This window comes from Echeneis naucrates, chromosome 5, assembly GCF_900963305.1.
Source record: "Echeneis naucrates chromosome 5, fEcheNa1.1, whole genome shotgun sequence".
NCBI classification, from domain to species: domain Eukaryota; kingdom Metazoa; phylum Chordata; class Actinopteri; order Carangiformes; family Echeneidae; genus Echeneis; species Echeneis naucrates.
The window spans coordinates 4,809,330-4,822,008 of record NC_042515.1 but is presented as its reverse complement, the minus strand read 5'-3'; the positions used below and the strand labels follow the sequence as shown (position 1 = coordinate 4,822,008).

The 12,679-nt window shown below is 41.7% G+C and overlaps 1 protein-coding gene across 2 annotated transcripts in view; it reads right to left on the bottom strand.

Moving 5' to 3' along the window:
* The window catches only part of igsf21a (immunoglobin superfamily, member 21a), a 148,973-nt gene that overhangs the window by 13,045 nt on the left and 123,249 nt on the right, over positions 1-12,679 (bottom strand). For both annotated transcript variants that reach the window (XM_029502707.1, XM_029502706.1), the window contains exon 6: positions 3,849-4,329. In XM_029502707.1, coding sequence (XP_029358567.1) covers positions 3,849-4,329 — 481 coding nt within the window. The remainder of the gene's footprint in view (positions 1-3,848; positions 4,330-12,679) is intronic.

Sequence of the window (12,679 nt, the reverse complement as noted above, 5' to 3'; positions counted from 1 at the left end):
CACACACTAACAGAAGGGTATTTTTAAATACTGGTGTCATGGCGTCACTTAGAGCTTGCGAGGCATATGGCTGGGGAGGATGATGGCTGATTTCTGGGATTTGCTCCAACAGTGACAGTTGGCGTCCTACGTCACCACCTTTGATTAGGGCAGCATGCAGTGTGATGGACATAACAGCCACGGAGGAGGAGGAAGGCCTCGTGGGGGGAAATGAGCCACGGTCCCATGAGACCGTCACCTAAGACCCAACTTCTTCAGTTAGCGACAGCGAACCGTTATCACTTAGGAAAGGGTCAGAGAAAAAAGCATGCCCTCCGGAAATACAACTGTGATCCCCGTATCAGGTGTGCTTTCATAACAAGCCAAGACATCAACACGCCCGCCCAGCTTCCGTGACTCGAAGCAGTGAAAGAAGGGAACCTGTCGCATTAGCCGGCTGACTGGGTTCCGGTGAAAATGAAAAGTCGGACAGGCATGCAACTGAATTTAGAAAGGCCCGGCTGGCTTGCTGGATCGCTCTGTAGTAGAGAATCTGGCACCGGCACACCAGACGATGACCCAAAGCCGGGAGATGCGACAGATTGAAGGATACGGAGCCGAAGTGCAGGTGAACACAGACGCAGACAGCATTCTAGGTAAACATAAGAAATCCGTATTTGCTCAGGCAAACAGACATTTACATACAAATAGCCATACACATATATGCACACACACAAAATCCCACAAAAAACACACGCATGCACACACAGAGACCTTGGCCGCCTTTCCTCAAACTGAGCATCTGCTCTTTGATTATCACAGTCTGGCAAAGCAATGTCTATGAGATGTGAGGACGTCTGGATCTCATCTCAGTGCTGTACAGTGTATGAAATGTGAATCCCACCATTTGTCCAATAGAGCTGAATAATAAACACATTCTCTCCTCTCAGTCCGAGGCAGAAAGAATTTCATTTCATTATTAAGATGCACTTGGTGCACAAATACGGTGGAGAGGTGCAGAATAGACTGACCTCATGAGCTCGTAGCGGTGGAGCACTTTCTCAGACTCTCAAGGTCTGGCGCCAGATTCAGGTTCATTTGTATGACGAGCACAGAGCCAGCCATGAATATTCATGAAGTGTAATACAACTTTGGTCGATTGTCAGACTGTCGCTCTGTCTCATGTGGCAATATTACATTTCTGAAAGATTTATTACTTGCGAGTTCTGCAAAGTCCTCCTTTTCATTTCCTGACCAAACACACCTGAGAGAACCAGGAGTATCCGTGTGTGTGTGTGTGTGTGCGTGCGTGTGCGTGTGTGTGCAAACGGTAAGTCAGAGCCAGAGTGCAATTGTGCACTTATTGCTGCATGACATAAATGTGCTGCTTAGAAACAACAAACACACACTTTGTGCCCTCATCTCCTTTGATGTCTCACTCCATCTCTTTAACTGAACAAAGGTTGTGATAAATGAATGGCTTCAAACTGAGAGGAAGGCTTGTCGAATTATTAACACCTCTGACATTTAGCAGGAGTTTCACAGGACCCGTTCCCTGCAGGGTGTGTCATCTGTTTCACCATCGACATGTGAAAGACGCTCAGAGCTGTTAGAGTCCTCGCGGAGCCGCTTTGTCCGGGGGAAGACAGCTCATGCCATTATACCGTCAGCTGATGCTAATGCATGCCATGTGCCGCATTTCCATTCGCTTGGGTCACGACAGCCGCTACATGCTAAAAGACAATTTTCACATAGGACCATGTTCCCATTTGAAAGGGACAATGCCGTTTGCAGCAATTGGTTTTAAATAGGGGGCTCTCATCAATCAGATATTACATGTAACTCAGTGATTGAAAGACTACAGCTGGCCGCAAAGTTTATATTTCTGTTTGTTATTTCTGTCGGGAAATCGGAAAAATTCAAAAAGAAAACCAAACAGAGTCAACAAAGCAGTGTGAACTGACTTTCTGAATCTTTGCATTGCTCTCTACACAATATTAATATAACATCAATTAGGCAAATTATCGCATTTTAGGCATGACCACTCTAATTTATTTAATGTCACTCCCACACAGGCTCTTTCGTCGCCAAGAATGCCCAACGGTGCACCAAACGTGCATCAATAAAGATGGAAAAAGTCACCATTTATCTTGTTTATGCTGCTGAGTGATGATTGCTAAAAGCCAAAGTAAACAGATGAGCTAGCCTATAAAAATGAAACTAGATGTTTGTGAACCATTTTAAAGGTTTATGTCTTCAAATATCAGGCTCGGGGCTTCAGCCTGCTGAAGTTTTTTTTTTTTTTTTAAACTAATAAAGAAAAGCACATTCTTCACGTCTTTAACAAAAGCGCATTGATTCAAAAGGTACATCAGAAAGGAGTGTCCCTTCTTCACTAATTGAGACCCTGTAGATTCACTCTATTTACCCAGATATGTGTATAGATTCTGGCAGGGACTCTTCTTGGCAAGCAAAGAACGAAGAACTGAAATTAACCCCAAAAAAAGAAAGTTTTTCTTCTTCTTTTTTTTTTTTTTTTTTCCAGATCAAGCAACATTTTGTGAGAACACCATCAAAAAGAGAGCTGGGCTTATGGATTGTTCAACTTAGGACCACAGGATCTTCTGCCAGTTGATTTAAATTCAGTCCTCGGTGGAATATGAATCATTTTATTTGCTCTATATAAATAAAATGTACTGTATTTTTAATTCAAGTGTCAACTCATCACTTATCTTGTCGAATAGCAGTGAACCAAAGCTACGGCAGGAAAAAGTAGGGAGCTGCCATGTTTGCATGAGATTTTAATCTTTTTTTTTTTTTTTTTTTTTTTTTTTTAAAGTCCTTACACTTCTTGACAGATAAAAAAGAAAGTTTGTATACACTGACTCAGACTGACCACAGTTGCTTGCAGGCGTAGCATGAGGGACACTTTTAATTAATTGAAAGGCGGTGATTGGAGATAAAATACTGACAGTGAAACAGTAGTCAGCAGGCAGGCATGTACCTGACTCGCGGCCTTTTCCTGCCGTCAACCATCGCTCGCCTCACGTGGAAGATAATGTCTCTGTTTATCGTAGCAGGATTGCGTGGCTTGTCTCCAGGAGCACTATGCCAACTTATTGCCTTTGAAGTGTGAAATTGGCGCGCTGGAAGCCATCTTTGATAAAAAAAAGACGAAAAAAACGTGTCCCTTTTGGATCACATACTAATTAAACGTAACTTTTCCCTTTAAGTACGATTCCTATTTTCTGAATCTGCAAACGCTACTTCTTTTTCTTTGATTTGAACTTAACCTTTTTTTTTTTGCTTTGATACACGTTCGCTGCTATTGTCATTCTCTCCTTGAAATAAAGTGATGAAATTTAGAAGCGATATTTCTCTTAAAAGGAAAAAGTGTGAGACTGATGAGCTTAAGGGTGGTGCTCATTGAAGTTTGAAGAAGGGTGGTGTCCCTGAGATTGTCTTTCCAATGACATAACAGTGGTCAGCGCGTCTGAATTCTCATTTGACTTCTCTAATTCAGGTTGACTTTTTCAATAACGGCACTGAGTTAACTCAATCTAGCAACAGACAGCTCGATGAATTGCCCTGTCAGTCACTTCAGAGTTTTTGCATTCGCAGCCGAACTGGCAATCTGCTCAGCTGTAACACAATTAAGCAGCTTCAAATGAAAATCAGTGTTGTTCTGAGTACATTTGCAAGAGAGACATAAGGGGGCCCAGTCGGTTTCCAAGTGCGGCAAGGGGGATACAAAGAGACAGCAGGAGATTAAATGGGAGAAGGAACGAGACAAGTGGTTGGGGTGGTGCGAGGAATCGAGGACAGATGAGGAGGTGGAGGGTTGAGAATAACAAGCGAAACCTACTCACCCAGGGTGACCTCTGTCTGCATCGGCATGGACAGCGCCGGATGCTTGACTTCGCAGCTGAACAAAGCGTCGTTATCCAGCTGAGGGTTGAGGGTCCAGGTGAGTCGGGCCTGCACCACCACAGAGCCGTCGCTCTGGGGGATGTGAGTGTGGCTGAAGTAGTACAGAGGGTCCGTGCTGTGGACCCAGCGGGGGAACTCCCGGCTCACCACCGTCTCCGGGATGACCTCGGTCGCAGGGCTGGGCTCCGAGGCCTGCTGGCCCTGAGTGTGGACGCGCTGCGGGCTGTCCGTGTACAGACGGGCCGAGCGCCCCTCGGGATCCAGGAGAGAGAGGGAACGCTGCAGCTTAGTGTCATCGAGGTCCCTGCTGATGAGCGGCCTCGCTCCTCTCACCCCCGCTGAGCCCCCCCCTTGCTCGTTGGTGGAGGGTTGAGTGTAGGAGATTACCTCTATCAGCTCCCCATCCCGCTTGAAGTATACCTGACAAAAGAACAACGGGAAGAGCAAGAAAGAACGATAAATACATTTCAACTTTTTTTGGCAGTGACAGCTAACTACTAAGAACTAATAACTAGTAATTAAACTATACTAATAATTGAAACCAATAATTAAAAAGAACTAATTTGTGGCTGCATTAGTCCAACACCACTGCACATTTTAGTTCTTTTTAACTCATCTGCAGCATACATGTCTTTTTCGCTGCTAAATGTTCAGCTGTATTCATCAGTTTCCAACTCGCAGGTACTGCAAAATGGGTTGAATGGAGCTTTTTCCCCCACCGGAAACTGATGCCAATTGTGCAAATGGGCTAATGGGGTTGGTGAGAGTGAACCAACTCAGTGAATTTGCAAACTCCAAAACCAAAACATTGCACTAAATAAAAATAAAAATAAAAACGCCAGGCTCTGCAGAGCTGTGAGGAAGTGCAGCATAAGAAACCTCTTCCACAATCTGATATTTTTTATTAGAAATTGTATTGATCACCGCAGCAGCAGGAGTTCAATTTCAAACCGGTTCATCTGCTGTGTCAGGCCTTTAGTCGGATCGGAGAGCCCCCCCCCCCAAGAAACATTTTGCAGGAAATTCCTCACCATTTCATTAGCCCATCAACACCTCTGGCTGCCTAATCTCCTGAAAATTCATGCTCCCATTCCTGCACATCACCTCCAGATATTAGCACTGAAATAAGGTTGTGTTGTTGTTGCCTGTGGTGCTGATACTTTGGAGCAAATATGCCTTCTTCTTTTTTTGTGTGTTTTTTTTTTATTTTTTTTATTTTCTGAAGAATAGAAAATTTTCTATGATTTAATTCGCAACTTCTTTGGCCGCTTATGGTCATTTAGAGGCACAATAGAGGCACTATTGTAAATATTGCGTTTCACTGTATTGTGCGAGGCTTTTGTGAGGACGTGGTTGGGGCTTGCTTTGAAATGGTGCCACCTGGGGGTGCTGATGCCTCCTGTGGGTAAACACCAATTGTGAGTGCAGATAAGGCCAAGCTCTTGATGAGCAGCTCCAGGTAAAATTCAAAATTCACAATAAGGAAAGATTCTATAATCCCTGGACTACAATGACACTTGTAAACATCCAACTCTCTCTGTAAAAATAAATTCACTTTTAGTCCCTCTTGTTTCCTCGACGCTTCAACTGACAATCCTGTCAAGTTCAATTAAAATGAAAAGCTCTAAAGAATGCAACATATTTATTTACGTGTGGGGAGATTTACTTCCCCAAATCTGTTATTTTTCATATACTTTTTTTTTCATTCAATTTAAGTTTTATTTTAGCAGCTTTACTTGATGGATGTAGTCTCCCTTTAGTTTCTGAGGTTATGTTTGCCAGGACAGATGCAACATCATTATACTACAAGCTGTGTTGTCCTGCTGGGTTGAATGGCAGTCTTCACAGCCAACTGTAACAACTTTCTGTTGCTTGCCATCGGAGCTGGCTGGTGCACATCCGCACCGGGGATGGGTTACCCTTGCTCAAAGGCAGCACTAATTGCTGTCAGGTAGCATTGATAAAAAAATAAATAAAATTAAAAACCTTAATGACTCTTTCTCCTAGCCAAACTGGAGCTCCTGCACTACCTGCGGGCCTCTAATTGCTCCACGGCCCCATCATCCTGCGGTGGCCCTCCAGTATAGATTAATTAAAACAAGCTCCTCTTTAAAACTTAAGAAATTAGTCGTTTAATTTTTTTGGGATGTGAAATTAAAGGTCGGTGCGGGGCTACCATTTGTATTTTAAATAGATTTTCATTCTATCTATTAGAGATGTTTCGTTCAAGGAATAATAGATAATACGCACTTGATTTACATGAAGTTATTATCTGATAATAAGTCTGGTAATAAATGACCCCTGTGGGTGGAACTCTGAACTCTCACGCTGGTGCAATCTATTGTTAAACGATGACTAATGACTACTCCTACAAGTACAAGTTTAATTTTAATTAGTGCGCTGCACATGCTCATATTGTTTTGAAATCTATTATAAAAAGTTTGTCTAAAGGGTAAGTATAGCCAAGGTTCACCACCCAGAGACTCTAAAAAGGCTCTACTGTATTCTTATTTCCAACTGGCGAAGGTTAGTAGTTCATGCCACACGTTCTGGCAAAAAGAACCCGCCCCACACACACACAAAAAAAAAAGTATAATCGCTATTACAGCACAGCATAACATGTAAGGCTAATTTACAAATGAAGTTTCCGCTGATTAACACATTTCACTCTGTTGAATTTCGCAGCGTGAGAGTGTTCAGTACCCATCATCCTTTATCCGACTTTAAAATCCGATCCTGTGATGGGAAGTAGAAACATCCACCTAAGAGCCACAATGACCCCATTATGCCCACAACTAATTCCTACAGCCACTTGACAACTTGCAAAGAGAAGCTTTCCCTATTTTTTTCTCTCCCCCCCCCCACTCTGTATAAAAACACCTCATTAATTATCACAGCAGGTGGATGGAAGCAGTGTGGATTAGAGCAATCTATGCACCTGTTCTGTAGCTTTTGTTGGACAAAATGGTGCTGGGTACACAAAAACACCTGCGTTGGCTATTGGCTGGTAGAATAGGGAATTAATTCTGTGAGCCAAGATAACGAATTTGTTATATTTGTTATTCCTTTACGGGCATAAAGGAGATGCTGATTAAACATCCATGCGACTTCATATGCTGTATGAAGCGCTGTGTTGGGTTTTTGCTTTGGAGAAGTCAAAAATAACAACTCATATTGAGGTGTTACCTCCAGCGAAATATCAAGCTTCAGTTTACCTATTCATAGCAATCCCTCCGTGACTAAATATCTTTCTTTGCCACCTGTCTGCTTGATGTATAAGAAAAGGAATCAATGAATGTTTCATCAAAGACATGAATGAATGGGATGACGGATAAGTTGCTGCGGGGTGAGAGAGTGAAGTGTTATTTCTGTGCCATTATGCTGCAGTTCTGCTCCTTTTTCATTTCCCCTTTCATTACCATGAACTGATGTCATGCACTTAATGGCTATGGAAATGCAGCAGACACAGATATAAACAGACATGGATATTAGACTGCTGGAGGAGTTGAGTGAGTGGAATCATGTGTTCCACTGACTGTTGATTATGACCATTCAAAGCGTTAAACACGTCATTATATGTTTTTATTTTTTTTATTTTTATTTTTCCAGACTGTAGATAGTAACTACTTCAAGATTACAAGTGAATCATATCGGGCTGCATGTCATTCAGCACACTGCGTTGGCTTTAGCTGACCTCACTCGCCACTATTGTTATTAATTAGATAAAAGTGAAAAAAAAGGGCACTTTTCTTTGTCTATTCAAAATACGTAAAAAAGAAAAAAGAAAACTGTCAAAGTGTATCTTTGGAATAAGTTGAATTGTGTTAGGCAAGTCCCCAATCTGAATCTGACTCTTTTAAAACTTGTGCGCTTTGAAAATCATTTTGTGCCATTTCTGAATATAATGGACAGCCAAATGAGAACAAGAGCAAGGCCGCATGCTGTGTGTGACAGTAAATGAGCCGCCAGGCCGGCAGCATCTTTGAAAATATTAATAAGTCAATCGACAATTCATCTCCAAATCCAAACGAAGCCAACGAGACGTCTGTCATTGTTTTAAACTCGGCCTGTATTCCTTTAAGATATCTGCTAATTTGCTAAAATTTAATTCTCCACATTTCCTTGTTTGACTGGCAGAAATAACAGGAGACATCATTTCATTCATTGTGTCCAAATGGGGGAGCAAACAGCACACTGAATAATTTATTTTTTCTTTCTTTCTTTTCCTTTTTTTTTTTTTTAAACCACAAATGATTACAAAGCTGCCAAAAAAAAAACAAAAAAAAAAACACAAACCCTGATGATGCCTCTCACTGTGACACATGTCTATAATAGATGGTTAATTTTCACAAAATAACACAAGTTCTTTTGTGGGCTACAGATTTGGAGGAGTGGCCTATCACTTGATTATCAGGCATCCTTTGTGTATTGATAAGTTGTTATTTTGTTGTTGTTGTTGTTGTTGTTACTGAACAGTGCATTGAGTTGTATTGCACCATTTCTTGCTCTTCTCTTTAAGATGGCTTTGCTTTTGTGTTTGATTCTTGAAATTTCTATTTCTATCTAACGATCCTCCCAGGACGTTAGAAAGAGCACATTGGCGTTTCAGTAAACACACAGCGGAAGGTGCAACATAGCAGAATATTGTCTTTGATTAACTAATTGGCTTGTTAAGTGTTACGTTGTGCTGCTGTTGGACTTGGAAAGTCGTGCTGGCTCTCGTGTAAAAGGGGATTTCCGAATGTTTTTGGCATTGCTGTTGTATTGTTCTCCTACACTGTTACTGCATGGAATAAAGTGATTATCAATCATGCCTCTGTTATAAATCCCCAAATACTTCATAGTCCAATATGTGCAGACAATGAAACCAGACACAAACCACTTACTTCATTCTGGAATGAATTAGCACAGAAAGAGAGAGAGATGTAATTCTAAGCAAGAGGCCGTACACAATGCCATGGCAGTGGTGAAAATAAGCTGGGTTGGCATGAGAAAGGTTTTTTGCATTTGCCCTGTGAATAGACAGGGATGAAAGCACCTGCACTCTGCACAGTGCCAGGCCTTCCTCACCTCACCAACGTCTTAAATCCGAAACCGTTTTTGAGAATGTAACAATCACGCGTCGGCCCATATACACCTTTGTGCCGCTGCAATTAATCAGCGCGGTGTCAAAAGGCCAGGGGTGGCAATTTTCACGGTGACAGATTGAGTCAGTGAACACGAAAAAGCAAAAGAAAAGAGGGGAGAGAAAGAAGAGAGAGGCAGAGGGGGAGAGAGAGGGATCCTGGCCATGACTTAATCAGCTTTCCTTCTTATTATTAACTGTCATTATCTTTCCCCCTTTTCAATCAGTGCTTGCTTGTACTCCAAGCATGTTCTAATGAGTGGCACTGGGGAGCTATTATTGACACGTCACCAGCTTGCTTCAGCGACATCGCATACTGACAGATCTTGAAACATAATACAGACACTTTTAACACATGCAATCCATCCGTCAAAGCTGCACTGGAGAATTTGGCATGTGTGGTGCTTTCCAAAAAAAAAAAAAAAAAAGCGGCTGTCTTGCTGTCTCAAGACAGCAATTTACGCAGTTTATTAAACATTACACAAGTAAACTTCTCAAAGCAGGATAATATGTAACACATACCGCCACACTACGATCATCGCATTTCAGACTGGACGAAAAAAAGAACGACACACATTATTTCACTGAGCTTGATGAAAGAATGAGAGGCCGTAGAAAACTCAAAATTATATATCACTACACCTGAATTGGTCTGGTCCACGCGAGACGGGCAACGGTGACCATAGCAACTATATGCCTCACTGATGCTTACTGCCACATGAGAACTCCTTTGTGATCATAGCATCTTCAGAATGTTATATTACTTTTGCTTGGGCCTTACCGTGTTGTTGATGCGTCAGTCCCACTGCTGATATTACTGCTCAAAATGGAAGCTGTGGTAACATTTTTACACACCATTCGAAAAAATAATTACTCAAACAAAGTTATCCTTCCAGGCAATTTGTTCCTAGCTGGTTATTGAACCGGTTGCCCGCGGGGCCAACGGAAGATCAACTTGAAGTGCCGATAACAGATGTGTGCTCGGCGAGTCAGAGGTCTGGAACCGGGCCGCCACTTTAATCAAATGCTAAAAAGAAATTTCGAATACTGTGACCTGTTAAACGTCTTCCCTGGTTGGGAGGATGTTTAACGTCACTGGCTGTGAATAATGCGTGCTAATTTTTACTTCACTTCTGTTGTGACATTTGAAGAACCAATAAAAGAAGCATAATGAGCCAGAATAAAGGACCTCTAAAACTAGATATGCAACGGCAGCCGCGTTGAAAGGAGTTCAAATATCTTACACTAAGCCAGCGTCAGACAGCCATAGCAACAAACACGAAGCTTAAGTCTCTGTTTGAGATGAAATTAAATGTTGCATTTCATGTTTTAAAGCTTGTTTATGCATTGGGAAGCTGTGAAGGCCACGGTGATCTATTCAACAATAGTTTCATAAGGTGACTTTGGAACACGTTCATGTGTCCAAGCTGCAGAAGTAGAAGAAGAAGACTCTTTTGTTGTGTTTATAAAGCTCAGGTAGCCGCACAGTAAATGAGAGTAAAGTAGCTGTTGGAGTCTTGGATGCTGACGCAGATCTTTTCTTCCTGCTCTTTCTCCCAGTTTTTGATGTTGGCTCATTATTTTTCTTTCTTTCTTTCTTTTTTTAAACTCTGGTAATAAAACATCACTTATTTTTAAATATTAAAATACGTTCTGGCTGATGTGCAGCATAATCGACCGCTCATGTCTTCTCTACCTATTTTCCTCCTCTTCTTCTATTAATAGCAGCCATATTCTAAGCATGGCTTGTCATGAGCGGTTCGGACATGGTTCTGGGACCAGAACTGTAATTAAGAAAGTAATAAGAAAACACTAACTCGGGCTAATCCTTAAAAAGTCTTTCATTTTTATTTATTTTTGGAAATGGCCACACCTGGTCCCTTATAAATGTCAGCATTGCTCTTGTGGCTGCTGGTTGTGTAAATAAGCAACCGTTTCAACAAACAAGCAGCAACCTAAAGTTCATATGTTTAGGGTATATGAATGTCACGAGCAGAGAGTTGTTGGTTTGAATCCTGTCTGACTGATCCATTTGTTGCATGTCTCTGCTGCTGTCTGCTGCTGCTCTGCAGTCTGTTCTCTTATTCACTGTCTGTGCTCACCATCCCTGAAAAATAAAAGCGCAAAAATTACTCTTTTTTATTTATTTTGACCTTTCAGCTCACTAATGTCAGCTTCAATGTCAATTCTGAAAAAAGGTGGAATAAATTCATAATGAATTTCGATAATGAAACTCAACTAGATGCGGAAAAAAAAAAAAAAAAAAAGCCCATTGAGGGATCAATTTGATTTATTTCAAAATCTAAGGTGAACTACTCCAGAAGCTAAAATAATTCAGTAGTAGGACCACACATAATGCATGAGGGTCATGTTTAGAAGCTGTTTAAAGCTGGCTCAAAAAACAGCTCAATTTCTTTCTAAGTAGTGAGCTACTATTGAAAGCAGCCTCGCAATGATATGACATTGAAAATAGAGCTGACAACAGCTCATTTTGCAACAAGCCCCCGGGCACCAGCACCAACGAAAACTAAATGAGTTTCATCAAAAAGGAAAGGCAGCCGTTTGAAGTTGCAGTCACATAACTGGGCCAAAGCAGCAACGCTGAAGCAAATACTTACAAACCTAATAACGAGGTTTTGTTATGCAGCGTGACCATGGACAACGGCGTAAATAGAACAAATGGTCACAGTTTAAATGCAACATTTGTGCTAATTCTTAAAACTGAACGCGGATCATATCAGCTGTAATAATGAGGAGATGATGTGAAGAAGGCAAATTGCCACAAAAGTATTATTTTGGGCTGGCAAACATAATTTTTTGCAACCTGCTAAAAGTTTAGTCTGGATTATTAAAACAGCTACGAGAGAGAACGTAAGGTCTTAAATTTACTTAACTCCGAAACACAGCATGTTTCAAAGGCATACGATTATCGACCTCCTCTCTTCTTTTACAAATGGATATTTCCTGCTGCTGACTACAGACCACGGTGTGGGATCTTTGAGCAGATTAAAGAGTTGAGGGTTTACAGGACTGGGGAGCCTGGCGGGACTTCACTTCTAAAATCCATCCACGAAAACCTGTCAGAGTTTGTCTGCTGGGTTTTGATTCAGTCCAACAGTAGGAGGCAAATATCACAGGCCACGATCGACTCCCTGCAGACGCAGTGCTAACTCTCCAACTCGGAACTCTCTCTCACTATCTGCGGATCCGTGGGCACATTTGAGTTCGGTGCAAACGCAGCGCCACGAGGCGCCGCGAGGTTGAAATTAGTCTTAATTCAAGCACGAGGTGGAAAATGAAAAAGGAAACATTTCCTGTAAGAGTTTCTTAGCTCACAGAGTGAACCATAAATATAATTTCAGTGAAATCGTTTCCATGCAGCACTGGGAACATTACATTCACACACAGTTGTTATTGCTTATGTTGGCTGATTAAACCACTTCTCAGGACTGCGTGGGTGTGAGCAAACTGTGCTTGACTGAAATCAGAGTCTCCTGTTGTTTTATCGCAGCAACAGAAGTGCAGCTAGACCCAAACTCAAAAACACAACAACTGTGGACACCTGATTGGGTGTGCGAGGGATTTTAAAGTGTAATAATGTTGTCTTGTTTCTGCTGATACAATACATTTGGTTCCAAAAACCAC